This window comes from Vollenhovia emeryi, unplaced genomic scaffold, assembly GCF_000949405.1.
Source record: "Vollenhovia emeryi isolate VEMERY1.0 unplaced genomic scaffold, V.emery_V1.0 DF939432.1, whole genome shotgun sequence".
Taxonomy (NCBI): Eukaryota; Metazoa; Arthropoda; class Insecta; order Hymenoptera; family Formicidae; genus Vollenhovia; species Vollenhovia emeryi.
In genome coordinates this window covers 38,165-52,684 of record NW_011966934.1, presented here as the reverse complement: position 1 = coordinate 52,684, position 14,520 = coordinate 38,165, and the positions used below count along the sequence as shown (strand labels likewise).

Sequence of the window (14,520 nt, the reverse complement as noted above, 5' to 3'; positions counted from 1 at the left end):
GGCTTTACTGACAATCTGACAGACGTTTGGCAGCGACCTCTCTCCAAAAAGCCTGCAACTATTTCTACACGCTGTACTGCTCTTTTCCTCTTCTTCTAGACTTAGATCTCTAGACTTGCGTTTATTACAAGTAATCTTTTTTTCTAGGCTATTAATCTTGGTTCTAATTGCACGATATTGTTCTCATATGTTGACCTAGAGTATACTGGTCGCATTTTGCATACATTTATTGTAGAATTCCTGTATCAAGCAAATATTGTCGTCAAGTGTACTAAAACTTAGTAAAATTAAAAAATTTTTTTCGTTTTTCATATAAAGTCGACCAGCATAGTCTAGATTTTGCTGCGTGTTTTGATTCCGTAAAAGAGTTTTGCATTTCTATAAAGCCAATTAAAAGATTACTTGTAACAAAGAATGTCGGTAAAACAGATGGCTTTAGGATTCCCTTAAGGCGTAAGAGTTCATAAAGAAACTGGAAGCTCGGACGGAGGCTAGTCCGTAGTCGTCGACGGATCACGGCTGAGAGATCAAATTAAATATGCGTGTGTGCTTGTTTCGCGCGCGCGCGCGCGCGCGTGTGTGTTGCTGCGTGTGAGCATGTGTGTATCTTTTTAATTGTCCTACTTCCTCCTTCCTCTCCCTCTCTCTCTCTCTCTCTCTCTCTCGCACGCTCGTTTCTCCCCGTTGTCTCTCTTCCGCCTCTCTTTCCTGACTTTCGCCTCATTCTCGAGCGACTCCGAGCCTCCGAATTAAATCAACTGATAGTCCCTTTGTTCCTGCCGCGGATCCTCCTTCTGCAATTGAAACGGGGGAAAATGGAATTAGTTCGGGTGTTGGAGACGAGACCGGCTCGCAATTACAAAGGTGACTCTCGCAAACGTATTTATCGCGACGCGGAGCGTCGTCTCTCCCCCCCGCGGATTCACGTAGATCTCACGCGCACGCCTACGAAATGCAAACGCAACGCTCGCAGTCGCGTCTCACGTTTCCTACGTAAGAGAGGGGAAAAAAAGAAGACGCATCAACGAGAGAACGAACGTCACGAGGCGCGAACGTCACACATTGCGTCTCGGGTGGCGCCGCTAATTACGCTCCGCAGCTCATTAGATTTCAACGACACGCGTTCCGCCGGTCCGATCTTTCTTCGTCGTCGAAATTATCTGCTCGAGCGAGCGCATGATAAACGATCGGGTTCCCCGGAGCGCGGAGGAGGAAACCGCCGGCGACAGTTGTACTCCGAGAGCGTCGCGGCGTCTCGGTCTCGCGCGCGTGAAACGCGCATCCCCGAAAATGGGACGACCGTAGGAAGAGGCTGCGTCCGATAGCGTGCGGCACCAATGTGCTTATTATCGCGCGAAAGTTCGTAACTGCGACATTTGCGCGGAACAATGGGCGCGATAAGCAAATTATAAGCGTATCCAGTATCGCGCGTATCGAGCTTCCGTATCGATATCGTCCTGCACTCACCCACGGTAAAGGACGAATCTGATCGGACTGGTCCGCCGTTGACTCTGCGTCTCGGGCAATGAGCAGCAGGAGATGATGCAATTTTCGAAGATTGTCCTCCGAGATGGATCTCCGTTTACGGCCTCTGCGAGCATAATGGTAAAACGGTGTGAAAAAGCTGATCGACCGAACGCAGATCGTCAATTGATCGTCATTGATTACACTGAGAAAAATTTTCGTCGGATAAACCGGTTAACTAGTGTTTCCGATGGCTAATTTTGCCGATTACGTTTCCCGATTAAACGGATACATGCGATCAAATTTATCCGCTGAAACGTAGTCACCGATGAAATTTGATTTAAAAAATTGTGTTTGATCGAACATTTTTCTCAATGTACTGTTAGTTTTGCACACGGAAGGGAAATAATGTTAGGTGAAACGTGGGACAGTAAAACGAGCAAAAGTGTAGATTCGGATAATGTAATTCGATTTTAAACGACGCATAACAGGTGCGACGAAGGGGCAGCATTGAAATTGAAAGCATGAATGAAGCAATAGCGAAATAAACAAGTGAATAAAAGGTAAATAGAAAAGATCAACGGTCAATTTTATACGAGGCTGTGATAACGAAACGAGATGAAAAAGGAAAAATGTTGCGTCGAATCCTGGGAGACTCTTGTGTGCCTTTCTATCTTAAATTTTCGTCGACTCGGGTCCTAATCAAAATTTTAAAGATGAAAAGAGTTGCTCTCTTTCTGAAAATGTAGTCGGCGATAGCACGGGAAATCTGGGGAAAAAAGACGGAGATCGAACGTGAAGATAGGAAAGTTCGTGACCTTTTCACTCACTTCTTACTGACGATATCTCGTCTGTCTTTTTTGAGTAGAATAAGTCGATACGATTACCGAGTGTTCTACAACGAGAATTCTGTTCAAAAAGGTAGACAAAGTCACTTTGCAATCTCTTCCTTTTTTACCTCCCGCTTAAAAGAGCGACTCTTTTTGACCCCAATTGCCGTCCGCAAATGTTGATTAAAACGGAAAAGCGCGTAGAGATCTTAATAGGTTAACAACATTAGCCGACAGCAGTCCAATTGGAGACGAGACACTCTCGTCCGTTCAATAACGACACAGACGAAACAAATACGTCATATTCTTATTTTATCAAAACGTTATTCGTTCCATTAGCGCTGCTATCGAATTTACGAGACCTGGTTGTGAAACACCTCTTATCTCTCGCGCTCCAATAAATTTATTATTATTATTAATGTTCACAACAAATAATTCAAACGCAGTCCGGCCGGTCGCCACGACGGCGATAATTTTTAATATACGCTTCAATAACACGCAAAATTTCCGTCAACGTCGAGCTTCTGTCCCCTTTATAGAAACAAACGGCTGCGTAAATTCGCGCGGTCATCGTGCCGAACGTTTGCGCGCCGAAAGGCGAGAGGAGAGATAACGCCATCCGACGCAACAGTCATGCAATCGTCATGCAATAGTCATGCAATCGCTGAGGATCTGCCAAGTAATAATATCCGACGGGCTTTTATCGCCTGGGCGTTACGCGCGAGCGCGCGAGGACGCGTAAATTACGCGGCTCCCGGCGAGCGCTGGCAATATCTGTCGTCGCATAATTTGTTTATCGAAGCTCAATTAATTGCCATCCCGATAACGTCGTCGCCGAGATAGGCGGGAAAGAGGTCTCGCGTAATAATGGGCGACTATTAGCGAGACAAGGCGCGTAATATTGCGCGCGTGTAGGTCGAGGTATTTTTAAATCCCGTATCAATTCGCGTATCGCGCTGCGCCGTCTACCGCGCCGATCGCGGCCCCCGGTCGCTCGTTTGCCTCTTAAGTGTACTTTGAAGGGGTAAAGGAAGAGGCGCCATTGATAGAGGAAAATCGTCCGAAATCCAACAAATCGCGCGACCCCCTTTTTTCTCCCTGCACCCAGGAAAAGTTTATTTGAAATGAAACCAATGTTCTTTGAATTTTCATCTTACTTTTATTTGATTTCAAAGAACAGATTTCGTCACCCTAATCTAAATTTTATTTGATCGAGGCTGGAATCCCTAAGAGAATTCATATCTATTTCTTCGAATCTAGTAAATGAGTGCGTTCCGGCGAAACTTTCCGCCGCAACTGTAGCGGAACTTCTTCCTCTTCATTGTTGCTTTCATCTGACGAATCGTCGAGCAATATGTCATTCGTGAGCCAATCGTCAATATTTTCCTTTCTATTTGTTTCAATTAAACAATCGGTAAACGCGACTCTTACAATTAAAATACAATTTTGAGCTTACGCGCGCTAATGTAAGTATCGCGCCGCTACAAGTGTAGCAAAAAAGCTGCAGCGCTACGGTAGCAGTGTCTTGCCGGAACGCACTCATTGTTTTAGTAGAAGTAAATAAAAATTTAGCAGATTCAAAGAAACGTGATTTCAATGTGTCTCATTTGTTTGGCCCAAATAAATCTGTTTTCTGGGTGAGCGCTGCCTGATACTGATCGCGGCCCCCGGTAGTTCTCTTTTACCTCTTAAATGTACTTTGAAGGGATAAAAAAAGAGGTGCCATTGATAGAGGAAAATCGTCCGAAATCCAACAAATCGCGCGACCCCTTTTTTCTCCCTACACCCAGAAAAGTTTCTTTGAAAGGAAACGAATTTTCTTCGAATTTTCATCTTACTTTTATTTGATCTCGAAGAAATGATTTCTTCACCTTAATCAAAATTTTATTTAATCGAAGCTGGAATCCCTAAGAGAATTTATATCTACTTCTTCGAATCTAGCAAATGTTTTAGTAGAAGTGGATACAAATTTAGTAGATTCAAGGAAACATGATTTCAATGTACGTCATTTGCTTAACCTGAACGAATCTTTTTTTCTGGACGCACAATTGGAAGCGAAACCGGGAATTCCCGACATCTTACAGTCAAAATCCGTGTTTCATCAAACTTTTACGTCACGGCCTTGGACCATTTTTTATTTAATTTGCACGCATTATTTAATATTCCGTCGTTCTCAAATACACGAGCTGTTACATATGCGATTACACAATAATGGAAGGTGCGAGCGAAGAAGTCAAGTCTCGAACGGCGGCTTGTCAATCATCGGAGGGTACAGTATACACACGTTCGACGATATTCACGTCCCGTGTGTTAATTACGCACGCGTCGGACATCGTCGCTGACATCGTAAATATCGTCAATTAATTTACGCGCAGTAACGAGACGAGAGCGGCGCGGTATCGTGCCGTTCACAGAGTCCCTTTTCACGGGAGAGACGGACGCGAACAACATCCGGATAGAAATTTATTCACGAGGCATTCAACGAGAAGTAACCCAGTTAGAGGGCTCCATTTGCCTTCTCCTTCTTCCGTCCGCTCTTTTTCTCTTATCGATAGCCTCAATGCAATTATGTTACTCAGCAAAAGCGCCGTTGCATCACAATTTGCAAGCGCCTTCGCGTAAGCGCTCCTTTTGTCCTTTTCTTTTCGAGTACTTTTTGCGAGAATCGATAGCGTGCGTAAGCGCACACCGCGAGAGGGAGACGGGATTATCGACGAAAGTGGTACCAGCCGAAAAACTTTGCCCGTTGTATCGCCTCGCCGTAGCTTAAGATATTTTCTCCGCGCGAACGTTCGACGCGCCATTTTCTTCGTTTTCCTTGCATTAATTTTTCAATAAGTTGCGGGCGAACCCGCCTTGCTTTAGTTTCTCTTTTCTCTCGTTTCATCCCGCTTTCGTAGTTCTGCCGCGCCGTGTGCAAGCTATTTAAAGGTTCGAGGGAGAAGCAACAAGTGTAATTGCGGCCGATGAAATCTCTAATGGCGTTGTAGGCGATATTGAGGGTTTATCTGCCGTTGATTAAAAATTCGGATCAGCGGCGATAAAGACAAGTTAAATGTCGCCGTTGTGACGCGATTTAGCAAGAATTTTAATATCGGGGATACTTTGCGTTGAAAGTACTCGCAACCAGAAAGGCAGATTTAGTTAGGTTATGTTGAACAAACAAGATGCGTTGAAATCGTGTTTCTTCGAATCCACTGAACTTTTATTCACTCGTGAGTACTAAAACATTCGCTAGATTTGAAGAGATAGATATAAATGTTCTTAGAAATTGCAGTCCGCGGAATAAAATGGTAGTTTAAGTGAAGAAATCTCTTCTTTGAGATTCAATAAAAGTGTAGTAAGGTCAAGCTTCAAATTTGTATCATTTCGAGCAAACTTTTTCTGGGTGCAGCAGCGATACGAATACGCTCGGGAAAAGGACGGATTTTCTACGTCAAGACGGAGGTATCGCACTTATCGTGACATGGCTAACTTCCTCGTGATTACCGCCTAATCCCGTTTGCTTTACTCGCGATGGCACGAAGACGAAAGTCGGCAAACCTGAGAAACGGGGAGGATTTTATCTCCGGAACTGTCGATCGTATTTTTCGCTCTCCCAAGTTACGAGAAAGTTCCTCGCGCGAGCCGTCACGCTTGGAAATATATTTGAAAAATTAATTGTATAATTCTCCACGCTATTCGTAATGCAACCGTCTTTCGCGCGATTACGCGCGTTTAACTTTGTCTTTCGTTCCGACGGCGGAATTAAATTTGTCGAATTTCAGCGAACAGACGGCTTTAATCCTAAAATTATTAACATCTTGTTGTCTTTTCCAAGTGCGTTTAATAAAACGCGCGTAAAACGCGATTGTGCTTAGAAATACATTGATAAAATTAATGATGCAATTCTTATCGCGCAACAATTAATTCTCTCACGATTATGGTTTAATTTTGTCTGCGTCACGATGGCGCGCTAATTAATATGTCAAATTTCAGCGCACGGGCGATTTTTATCTTAAAACTAGTAACAGCATCCGTTTGCCTTTTTCAAATGCGTTTGAGAGAAAGTCCCGCGTGTAAGCGACATGTACTTAGAAACGTGTTTAAAAAGCTCAGAAAATTAATGATATAATTCTTATCGTATTACGATTAATTTTCTCGCGATTACCGTTTAATCTCGTCTGCGTTACGATAGCGCACAATTAATTTGCCCAATTTCAGCAGTGGACGACCTTAAAACCGTTAATCGCATTTTGTGTCTTTTTGAAAGTCGTTTAAGAGAAAGCACAAGTGATTGCGCTTAGAAACATACTGAAAATTTGACAAAATTAATGGTACATTTCCGGCGATTAAACTTGGCAAATTTTACGGGCGATTTTTATTTTACGTGTTAACAGGTAGTTAAATAGGTAGCGTTTCCTTGTCGCCTTGAAATGGAATAGTTTCAAAGGGAGCGATTGCGCAGGAATAGAAAATTTAATAAAGCGAACGGTGCGCATGAATGTCGATTGATTAGATTCGAGGCTGAACTTACAAGACAGCTGGGTTTACTTTTCCGAATCCCACGGGAACAACAACGCCCTTCACATTTTGCAGCGCCAACAGCGTCTCGAGCTCGGCAAGTCTCTGGTCGGAAAGGCGTTTCTGCCGACTGCAACACAAATCGCGAAATGTTACCAAAATATTCTCGTAGGACCGAGTCCAGGGTTGAAACGCGCGCTTGACTCCTCTCTCTCTCTCTCTCTCTCTCTCTCTCTCTCTCTCTCTCTGGAGATTATTTCTACGGAGATTCAAATTCGCGCAGCCGTCAACAACCGCGGCGGTTTTAATCTCGATATATGGCCGGAGAAAAAAAAAGACGTGTCCGTCGCCTCAATAGCCGCGCTAATCTCGCGAGCGGTACGCACTGCAGATAGAGCGCGCGACAAAGCTCCGGCTTACGCTCAACAAACACGATATCGTCGCGTGCGGAGGTCTCAAAGAGGAAGTCGGTCACTCCGTTCGCGGGCAGAGAAATCAAGATCTATGCCGCATTATCGCCCGTGCTATTCGCACCCGCACTGAATTAAGGCGTGCTGTCCCCCCAAATGAAATTGTACTGTACTCCGAATAGATCCAATTTCACGCCGGGAACGGCACCGCGGATGCCGATCGAAGACGACTGACGGCGCGTAAGAGCCGAAACGAGGATCGGTCCGAGTCCGGACCCCACGCCGGGAGAAAGCCGGCGGTGTCGCAACAATTCCCACGATAATCGCCCCACGGCGACCTCTCCGACTCGCGATTCCCCCCCAGATTCCCAATTCGATCCTCTCCTCCGTACCTCAGAAGCCAGTCGCGAGAAGGCCTGGCGTGCGCCGTTTCCGACAGCAGGACCGCGAGCAGGACGCACAGTATCGGCGCGCCGACCGACAGATTCATCTTCGCCCGCGCCACAGCCGAGATCCGCGAAAAACAAGCGGGGAGGTCGTTCGCCACTCGAGGGTCCACTCGGTTGTCACACACTTGTATCGCTCCCTCCTTCCGGCCACCCCCTGATTCTACCCCGCGAGGACTGTCCCTTTGGCCACCGATATATCGCGCTCGGTACGATCGCACGTCGCGCCCACGAGTCTTTCTCTCGCGTCGATTTCGCCTCCTGGTGAACTGTAGCTAGCCACGGCCGCATCGGGCATATATACCCGCGTTACCGCCCTCCCTATCCCCACGCCGTCGCCGACGGCGAGGACCGTCCCCCACTTCATCGGCGTCGGATCCACCCTCGCTTTTTAGCGCGACGTACCCGCGGTCCTCTTTCCCAAACTCGCGGACACGCTTTCTTCCCTCTTTCTGCCCTTCGGCGAACCGTGCACGATTCTTCATTTCCCCTCTCGACCCCCCCCCCACCCCCGTGGCGAGGGGGAACGCGCGTCACATTTGAATGTATCGCGCGACGATACGCGCCGTGAGGCTCTCGTGTCACGCGCTCGGCAGGCTCTTCCTTCGCTCCGATCGTAAAATCGACGTGTGTCCTTTGGAGGTTCGGTAATTGGACGATTTAAAATCAAACGGGGACGACGGAACCGTCGCGACGCAACGAGCGATCTCGCCGGAGGTGTACGAAGTCCCCCCCCCGGACTGTATCGCCCTGGGATTGACTCCTTTCCGGCTCCCGTGCTTGTTCGCGGTGCCTCTTTACGCTCGTAAAATTTGCCGGACTCGTGATTACCCAACTCGAGGCAATATCTCGAGTACTTTGAAACTAATTACGACGGCGCGTACTTAAAAACTTAAATTACTCCCTCCTTTGTGCGGTATATACGAATTGCGGCGATTCTGCGTCACGCCGCGCCGGCACCCACGTCGCCGTTCAGGCCCGAAGAGGACAAAGGTCCTCTGCCACCGGGATCCGTCTCGCGCCTCGCCTGAGAGAGACAGGTTTCTCGGCAAACGCAATATTTCCTTAGCGACGTACGGGATGGATGAGTAACGGGAGATTAATAAAAGCGATGAGGCCACGTCGCGGGGAAAACGGAAACAGTAGCGTGGGAAATGGATGTTTTTCAACGACGGGGAAAGAGAAGGGGTGAAAACCCGGTTTAAGTATTAGTTGTTTCGCGACAGTAATACTCAAAAGTTTCCAAACAGGAACCAGCACTCAATTATTATGATATATCTCGATGCAATTTTGTTCCAAAGAATACACTTACGATTAGTACGTAACATAAAATAGATTCGAAAGATTATAGTTTGAGGCGCTGTTGCCACATCTCTTACACTCATATCTATTATACTACACCATTCTTCCCGTTTTTCAGTTTTAACCGTTTATATTGTTGAAACGGAACAGTCAATAATTTTGATTTTTTTTCCCAGTTATTCGTTCTATTTTACTTTATAACACATTTGTTTCTCACACGAATCCCATTCACCGTTAAACTTAAAAAAATTAAACGCGCCATCATTTGCGTTTGCAAACGCAAGTACTAATATTTTAACGCTCAATAATATGTGTAAATAATATTTTAACGTGTTTTACACGCAATATTTCGTGTAACATAGCAAGCTTTAAAAATATTCATAGAACTTTGAGGGTCAACTTTAATTTAATTAGTTTTATTTTGTAACTGTAAAAATTTGAAACAATTCTCACATAAATTTTACGAAATAACTACCTTAAGGGATCGTCATCGGTTCTTCTAATTGTCGACTTCCGTCTCGATAAATGGCTTACTATTATCACTCTACGTTTCTCCTCGTTTAGAATTTTACTGAAAAATATGACAAACATGAGTAAAATTAATGCGTTAAAATAAAATTAATCGTTTCGAAATCGCCCATGCTCCGCCCTCTACTCTCTAAAAGTCAATCAGTGCACTGAGAGAAATATCCGAATTAAATATAATCGGATAATCCGATTACATAAGAACAAACGGATATATCCAATTAAATTGTATACCCGATGAAAAATGTGATCGGTTTTTCGATCGAATTTCGTCAGAAAAGTTAATCATCGGAAACACTATTTAATTGATTTATCCGATGGAAAGTTTTCTCAGGCGCGCATTATCACTGATAACAGTTGCAAGTATAGCACTGAATTATGTATTTAGTGAATATTTACTGCTTTCAGTGACACTTAATCCACTGATTGACTGTTGGAGAGTAAGTTTAAGTACTTTATTTCCCACGATAGTGGCTGTTATTGATTCTCCTTATTACGCGATATATTATATAATGCTTTTCGTATGGAAAAGATCAAAGGGAACGTATGAAAGACTATAGAACGGACACAGGAGTGCTTCTTCCGTTGAATTCGTTTCAGCGTATGTTGCCCGAGCAATCGAATGCATTTTATTTCACTCGAAAATTATCCAAATGTTGCGTAATATATCAGTAACGACCAGTCGCGGAAAGAATATTTATCGATAAGGCATCGATGTGCCAGCGTACCGGACTTCGTAAAGAATCCTCCTTTCAAATATATTTATTCCAACTTATTGAAATCGCGCAGCAGCCATTAAAGCGTCGAATGAGGTGTCAAGGTCGAAAAATGTGGTCTTCAAAAATTTAACAAGAGCAAACTTATTGTCGCCAGTGAATATTTAACCGATGTAGATAATTAATAATCGGCACAACTAGCAAATTTTCAAAAATATTACATCACCCTGTCTACCTATTTCAAATTTTATGCTTCTTTTTTTCTTCAATAAAATCTCAATTCCTTACCCTGTTTTATCAATAATAATAATAATAGTAAAGCGAGAGTATATTATATCGTCTGGCTGAGATGAAAAATATGCCAGTTGTGTTGATTATTGATTTCCTACATAGTTTAAAAATGTATCTCCCCAATGAAGGCAGCCGAACAAAATAGCAGCGGATTGTTCGGAAAAGAAAACTCACCGGCAACACACAAAGCAGAGTGAAAAACTTGGGGGAAAAGACCTATTGCATTTAATCGTATTAATAACAGTGCGAGTTATTTAGTCGACAATGAAGAATTTTGTGACGGACGATCCTGTCTGCGCGAATATTCTTTAACAATTATTTAGACACTAACATTCTGTCGCAGCTCTTCAGTCTTTATTCTTTCGAATTTGCGTTTATCACACGAGAGTCTTATTTTATTAATTTACAGAAGAATTAATCCTTTATGAAATTAACGCTCGCGAAACGAGTCTCCGGCGGGGCGCAAAGACGTTGCCGAATAAATTGAAATTGCGGCACCTGCCAGCGTTAAGAGCGCAGGATCCGTACGCTCACTTTTCCGAGGATTGTCGTAGAGCTTCGAGGAGGCATAGTCAAACGTTTCGTCGCGCTCACTTCATGTATTCCCGCTGACGTAAAGGTAAACGAGACGCGGCAGGGAAATACCTGCTCGATACTCGGAAATATGACAGACAGTTTTACGACAGCTCCATTCGTAATCTCCCGAGATCTATTTGCGGCCGCGCGGTTATCAACTTTGGCTACTCTCGATGACTGTCGATCTATTTCCAACCACGCTAATGTTGCATACTTGTATCGCCCGATTGCCGACCATCCGGACAATATTACGCTACGACCGTTATAAATTACGCAAAGGCGTTACAATGCAGAAAAACGAATTGACGTTACGCGCGACGTCACAGTTCAAAGGAAGCCACTCGGGGAGATATTAGCTGCAATTGCGTGGAGAAAAGAGACGTGCGCGACGAACGCGTCTAACTTTAATCGTGCGACTTTAACGGAGAATAGAAACTGCGAGATGTATGTAATAACAATTCGCAGCGCGTAAGTCCAATAGTTCGTGAATTTAATTGTTTGATTTGCACACAGAAAAAAAAGAACATTCCTTTTTGGAAAAAATGTTTAGTCTCAACGTGAAAATCATTAAATGAGATTGTATTACGTTAAAGAAAGAGAAACTTGCTTGAATGAAGCAATTTTATATAATTCAATCAAGAAGGATGTATGCCTACTATGTTTAGAATAATTTTCTTGAATGAAAAGGAAACAGTATTGGATAGAAAATATAATAACATATTTTCAAATCGAATGTATTCTTAAAGTGACAATTACAGTATTTAAATAAGATTGTAATATTCTCGGAAAGTAAGATTATTAAATGCTTCTAAGAAGATTATAGATTGTTGCGTATATACAAAACAATGAACGCGTTAATTTGATTATACAGGGTGTCCCAGGAGGAAAAGTCAATATTCTGGGAAGCGATAGTATCGGTCATTTCAAGCAAAAATGTTCATGTGAATATATGTTTCATTTCCCACTGTTTCCGAGATAGAGCCACTCGAATGTCTCGGGTATTTACTTTTTTCTGTACACTTCACCCTTTATCCAACCTCATAAACGTCTGCGGGAATTTACTCTTACACGTCTGTTGACTGTTATGCTGATAACATTGTATAAAGGTTCAAAATGCATATTCACAAATGTTGAATACGCATATACGTTGTATGTTTATGGTTTCTGCGATGATAGTGCTACTGCTGCTGATGAAGAATACCGTCGACGCTTTCCTACGCGCAGAATTCCGAATCGTAAAGTGCTCTCCAAGGTTTTCAATACATTGCGTGAAAGTGGAACGCTCCCCAGTGTTCATGTTTTATTCTGAACGAGGACGTCAACAAAATGTGCTCTATCTCGGAAACGGTAGGGAATGGTATATATATTCATGTGAACATTTTCGTTTAAAATGACCGACACTAACACCTCCCAGAATATTGACCTTTCCTCCTGGAACATCCCGTATAAGCGTTGATCTGACAGTAATTTTTTTTTTGAGCGTCATCGATCGGACTACATTTTGCTGAAAACGCTATGAAATCAATGAGACGGACGTTATTGAAAAATTAATGAAATTTATCGAATGTATTTTCAAACCGGAAATAATTTTCCCGGTGAAACTCAACGGAATACCGTGAAATGTGAGGAAAATTAAAACGTACTGTACAGATAAGTAATGAAAAATTACATGAAATAATAACCGTAACTGGGCCAACTGAGAGAGATTTTCAAGTGCATTTCAAAATTTCATTGTATTTTCAGTTCAAATATTTTCTCCAGAGTGAAATACCTCGCGCGAAGAAGAACCGCGTCACTTCGCGCAGGGTTTACTCGGAATCCCGCACTGTTTTCGCGCTACGACGATTATAGAATCGCTATTACGACAGTTATAGAACACGCAATTATTTCGCTTCCCCCCGAATTCGGTCGGTCGTTCGGTCGCGTTAACTCCTTATCAATTTATCACGCTTAAATCGCAAATACCAGCGGAGTGACGCACACATTGGTACTTGTTAAGCGCGCGGACGACCGTTTATCGCGCCTACCGCGATATACATTTCGCACTAAAAATAAGGACCGCCAAATGCTTTCCGCAAAACTTGAATGATACGTCAGAAATTGCCCGCGTCATCGTTTCGCCACTTGCCGGGGCGATATTAAAAATCGCGATATCTGTTCCGTGAAACCCACAGAATTTCTCAACCGTGGGATTTGACGGGTGTTCGTTAATCTCACAATGTATTGGCGGTTTAGATATACTTATCCGTTCTGAGAAAGATTCTAGGCATCGGACTTTGCTCACGTGCTTCCAACTATGGCGTTTGCACTGATTATCGTTTCGAGCGGCTTCACCGTGCCGATTAGAAATGATTTTACTAAGATATAAGTAGTTAAGTTATTGACGAAGCAATCTATAAATTGTATTAGGTGGACAACGAAGTATCAAAATGATTTCTTGGATTTATCGAGCTCGACGCTGAGGTCAGTTTAACAGTTAAGATGTTAAAATGTTATATTCTTTGGCAAGGCTATGGTGAAAGTAAGATTCCCATATTTTCTGAACATGTGGACCGGTTTAAGTCAAGAGAAATTTGTCGGGGTCATTTCTTCTCTATTTTCTCTTACATTTATGCTTATTTAAAATATCCTTTAAATTACATTTTTGTCGAAACTATTCGCGGAAAGAATTTTCTGTTTTTTTTTAAGTTTACCCTTTTGTGGAAACGCCCTTCAAGCGTTAGGTTAAGTCAGCGTGATATTTCTAAACATTTTTGAAATTCAAGATCAATCTTAATTAAGCGTTGAATTGAACGCTAGGCGTTTAAACTCCTTCAGGCGCTAAATTTTTGAAATTTCCCTTAACGGGACGAGCATCGGGATCAAGCCGAGGACTCTACTAATCACTCGTAGAATTTTCTGTTAAAACTTACCCTAAAAATCGCGTAATCATGGGACAACGTGGCGTTTCGAGAAACGAACAGTTCTTTATAAGTTCTTTGAAATCTCACCACCACATTCTACTAGTAAAACGTATGGCAAGATTTCAAGAAAGTTTGATAAACGATAAAAAGAATTGTTAGACGACTTAGGCTGGCAGATGGTTTATTTATTCATTTAATCCGACGTTTCGACCATGCGGGTTGTGGTCCTTTCAGGGAATTCAACAATAATATTACGCCATTGGTATCAAAAATTAAAGAACAGCTTCACTTCCGTCTAACACAGTTCTCCATGTGATGCCCAGAGATGGAAGTGAAGCTGTTCTTTAATTTTTTATACCAATGGCGTAATATTATTGCTGAATTCCCTGAAAAGGACCACAACCCGCATGGTCGAAACGTCGGATTAAATGAATAAATAAACCATCTGCCAGCCTAAGTCGTCTAACAATTCTTTTTATCGTTGAACATTCACTGGCGATTCACATTCTAAAGTTTGATAAAATTCTTCTCGCGATTACGTGATTTTCAGGCTA

General features: G+C 43.1%; 1 protein-coding gene across 1 annotated transcript; it reads right to left on the bottom strand.

Annotated features, from left to right (window-relative positions):
* Positions 1-366: 366 nt before the first annotated feature.
* Positions 367-7,920, bottom strand: LOC105557672. Its single transcript, XM_012004983.1, has 4 exons — positions 7,600-7,920; positions 6,811-6,927; positions 1,468-1,591; positions 367-794 (listed from the first exon to the last, which is right to left on the bottom strand). Exons 1-4 carry the CDS (start codon positions 7,695-7,697, stop codon positions 750-752), a joined length of 384 nt encoding a protein of 127 aa, XP_011860373.1. The 5' UTR covers positions 7,698-7,920; the 3' UTR covers positions 367-749.
* Positions 7,921-14,520: the final 6,600 nt, after the last annotated feature.

What these genes read in the sequence shown, in the direction of transcription:
- LOC105557672 (XM_012004983.1), bottom strand. Translation starts at nt 7,697, where the DNA reads ATGAATCTGTCGGTCGGCGCGCCGATACTGTGCGTCCTGCTCGCGGTC. An exon ending in TCTCGCGACTGGCTTCTGAG is followed by an intron (nt 6,928 to 7,599) that starts GTACGGAGGAGA and finishes TTTGTGTTGCAG; the next exon opens with TCGGCAGAAACGCCTTTCCG. An exon ending in AAAGTAAACCCAGCTGTCTT is followed by an intron (nt 1,592 to 6,810) that starts GTAAGTTCAGCC and finishes TTATGCTCGCAG; the next exon opens with AGGCCGTAAACGGAGATCCA.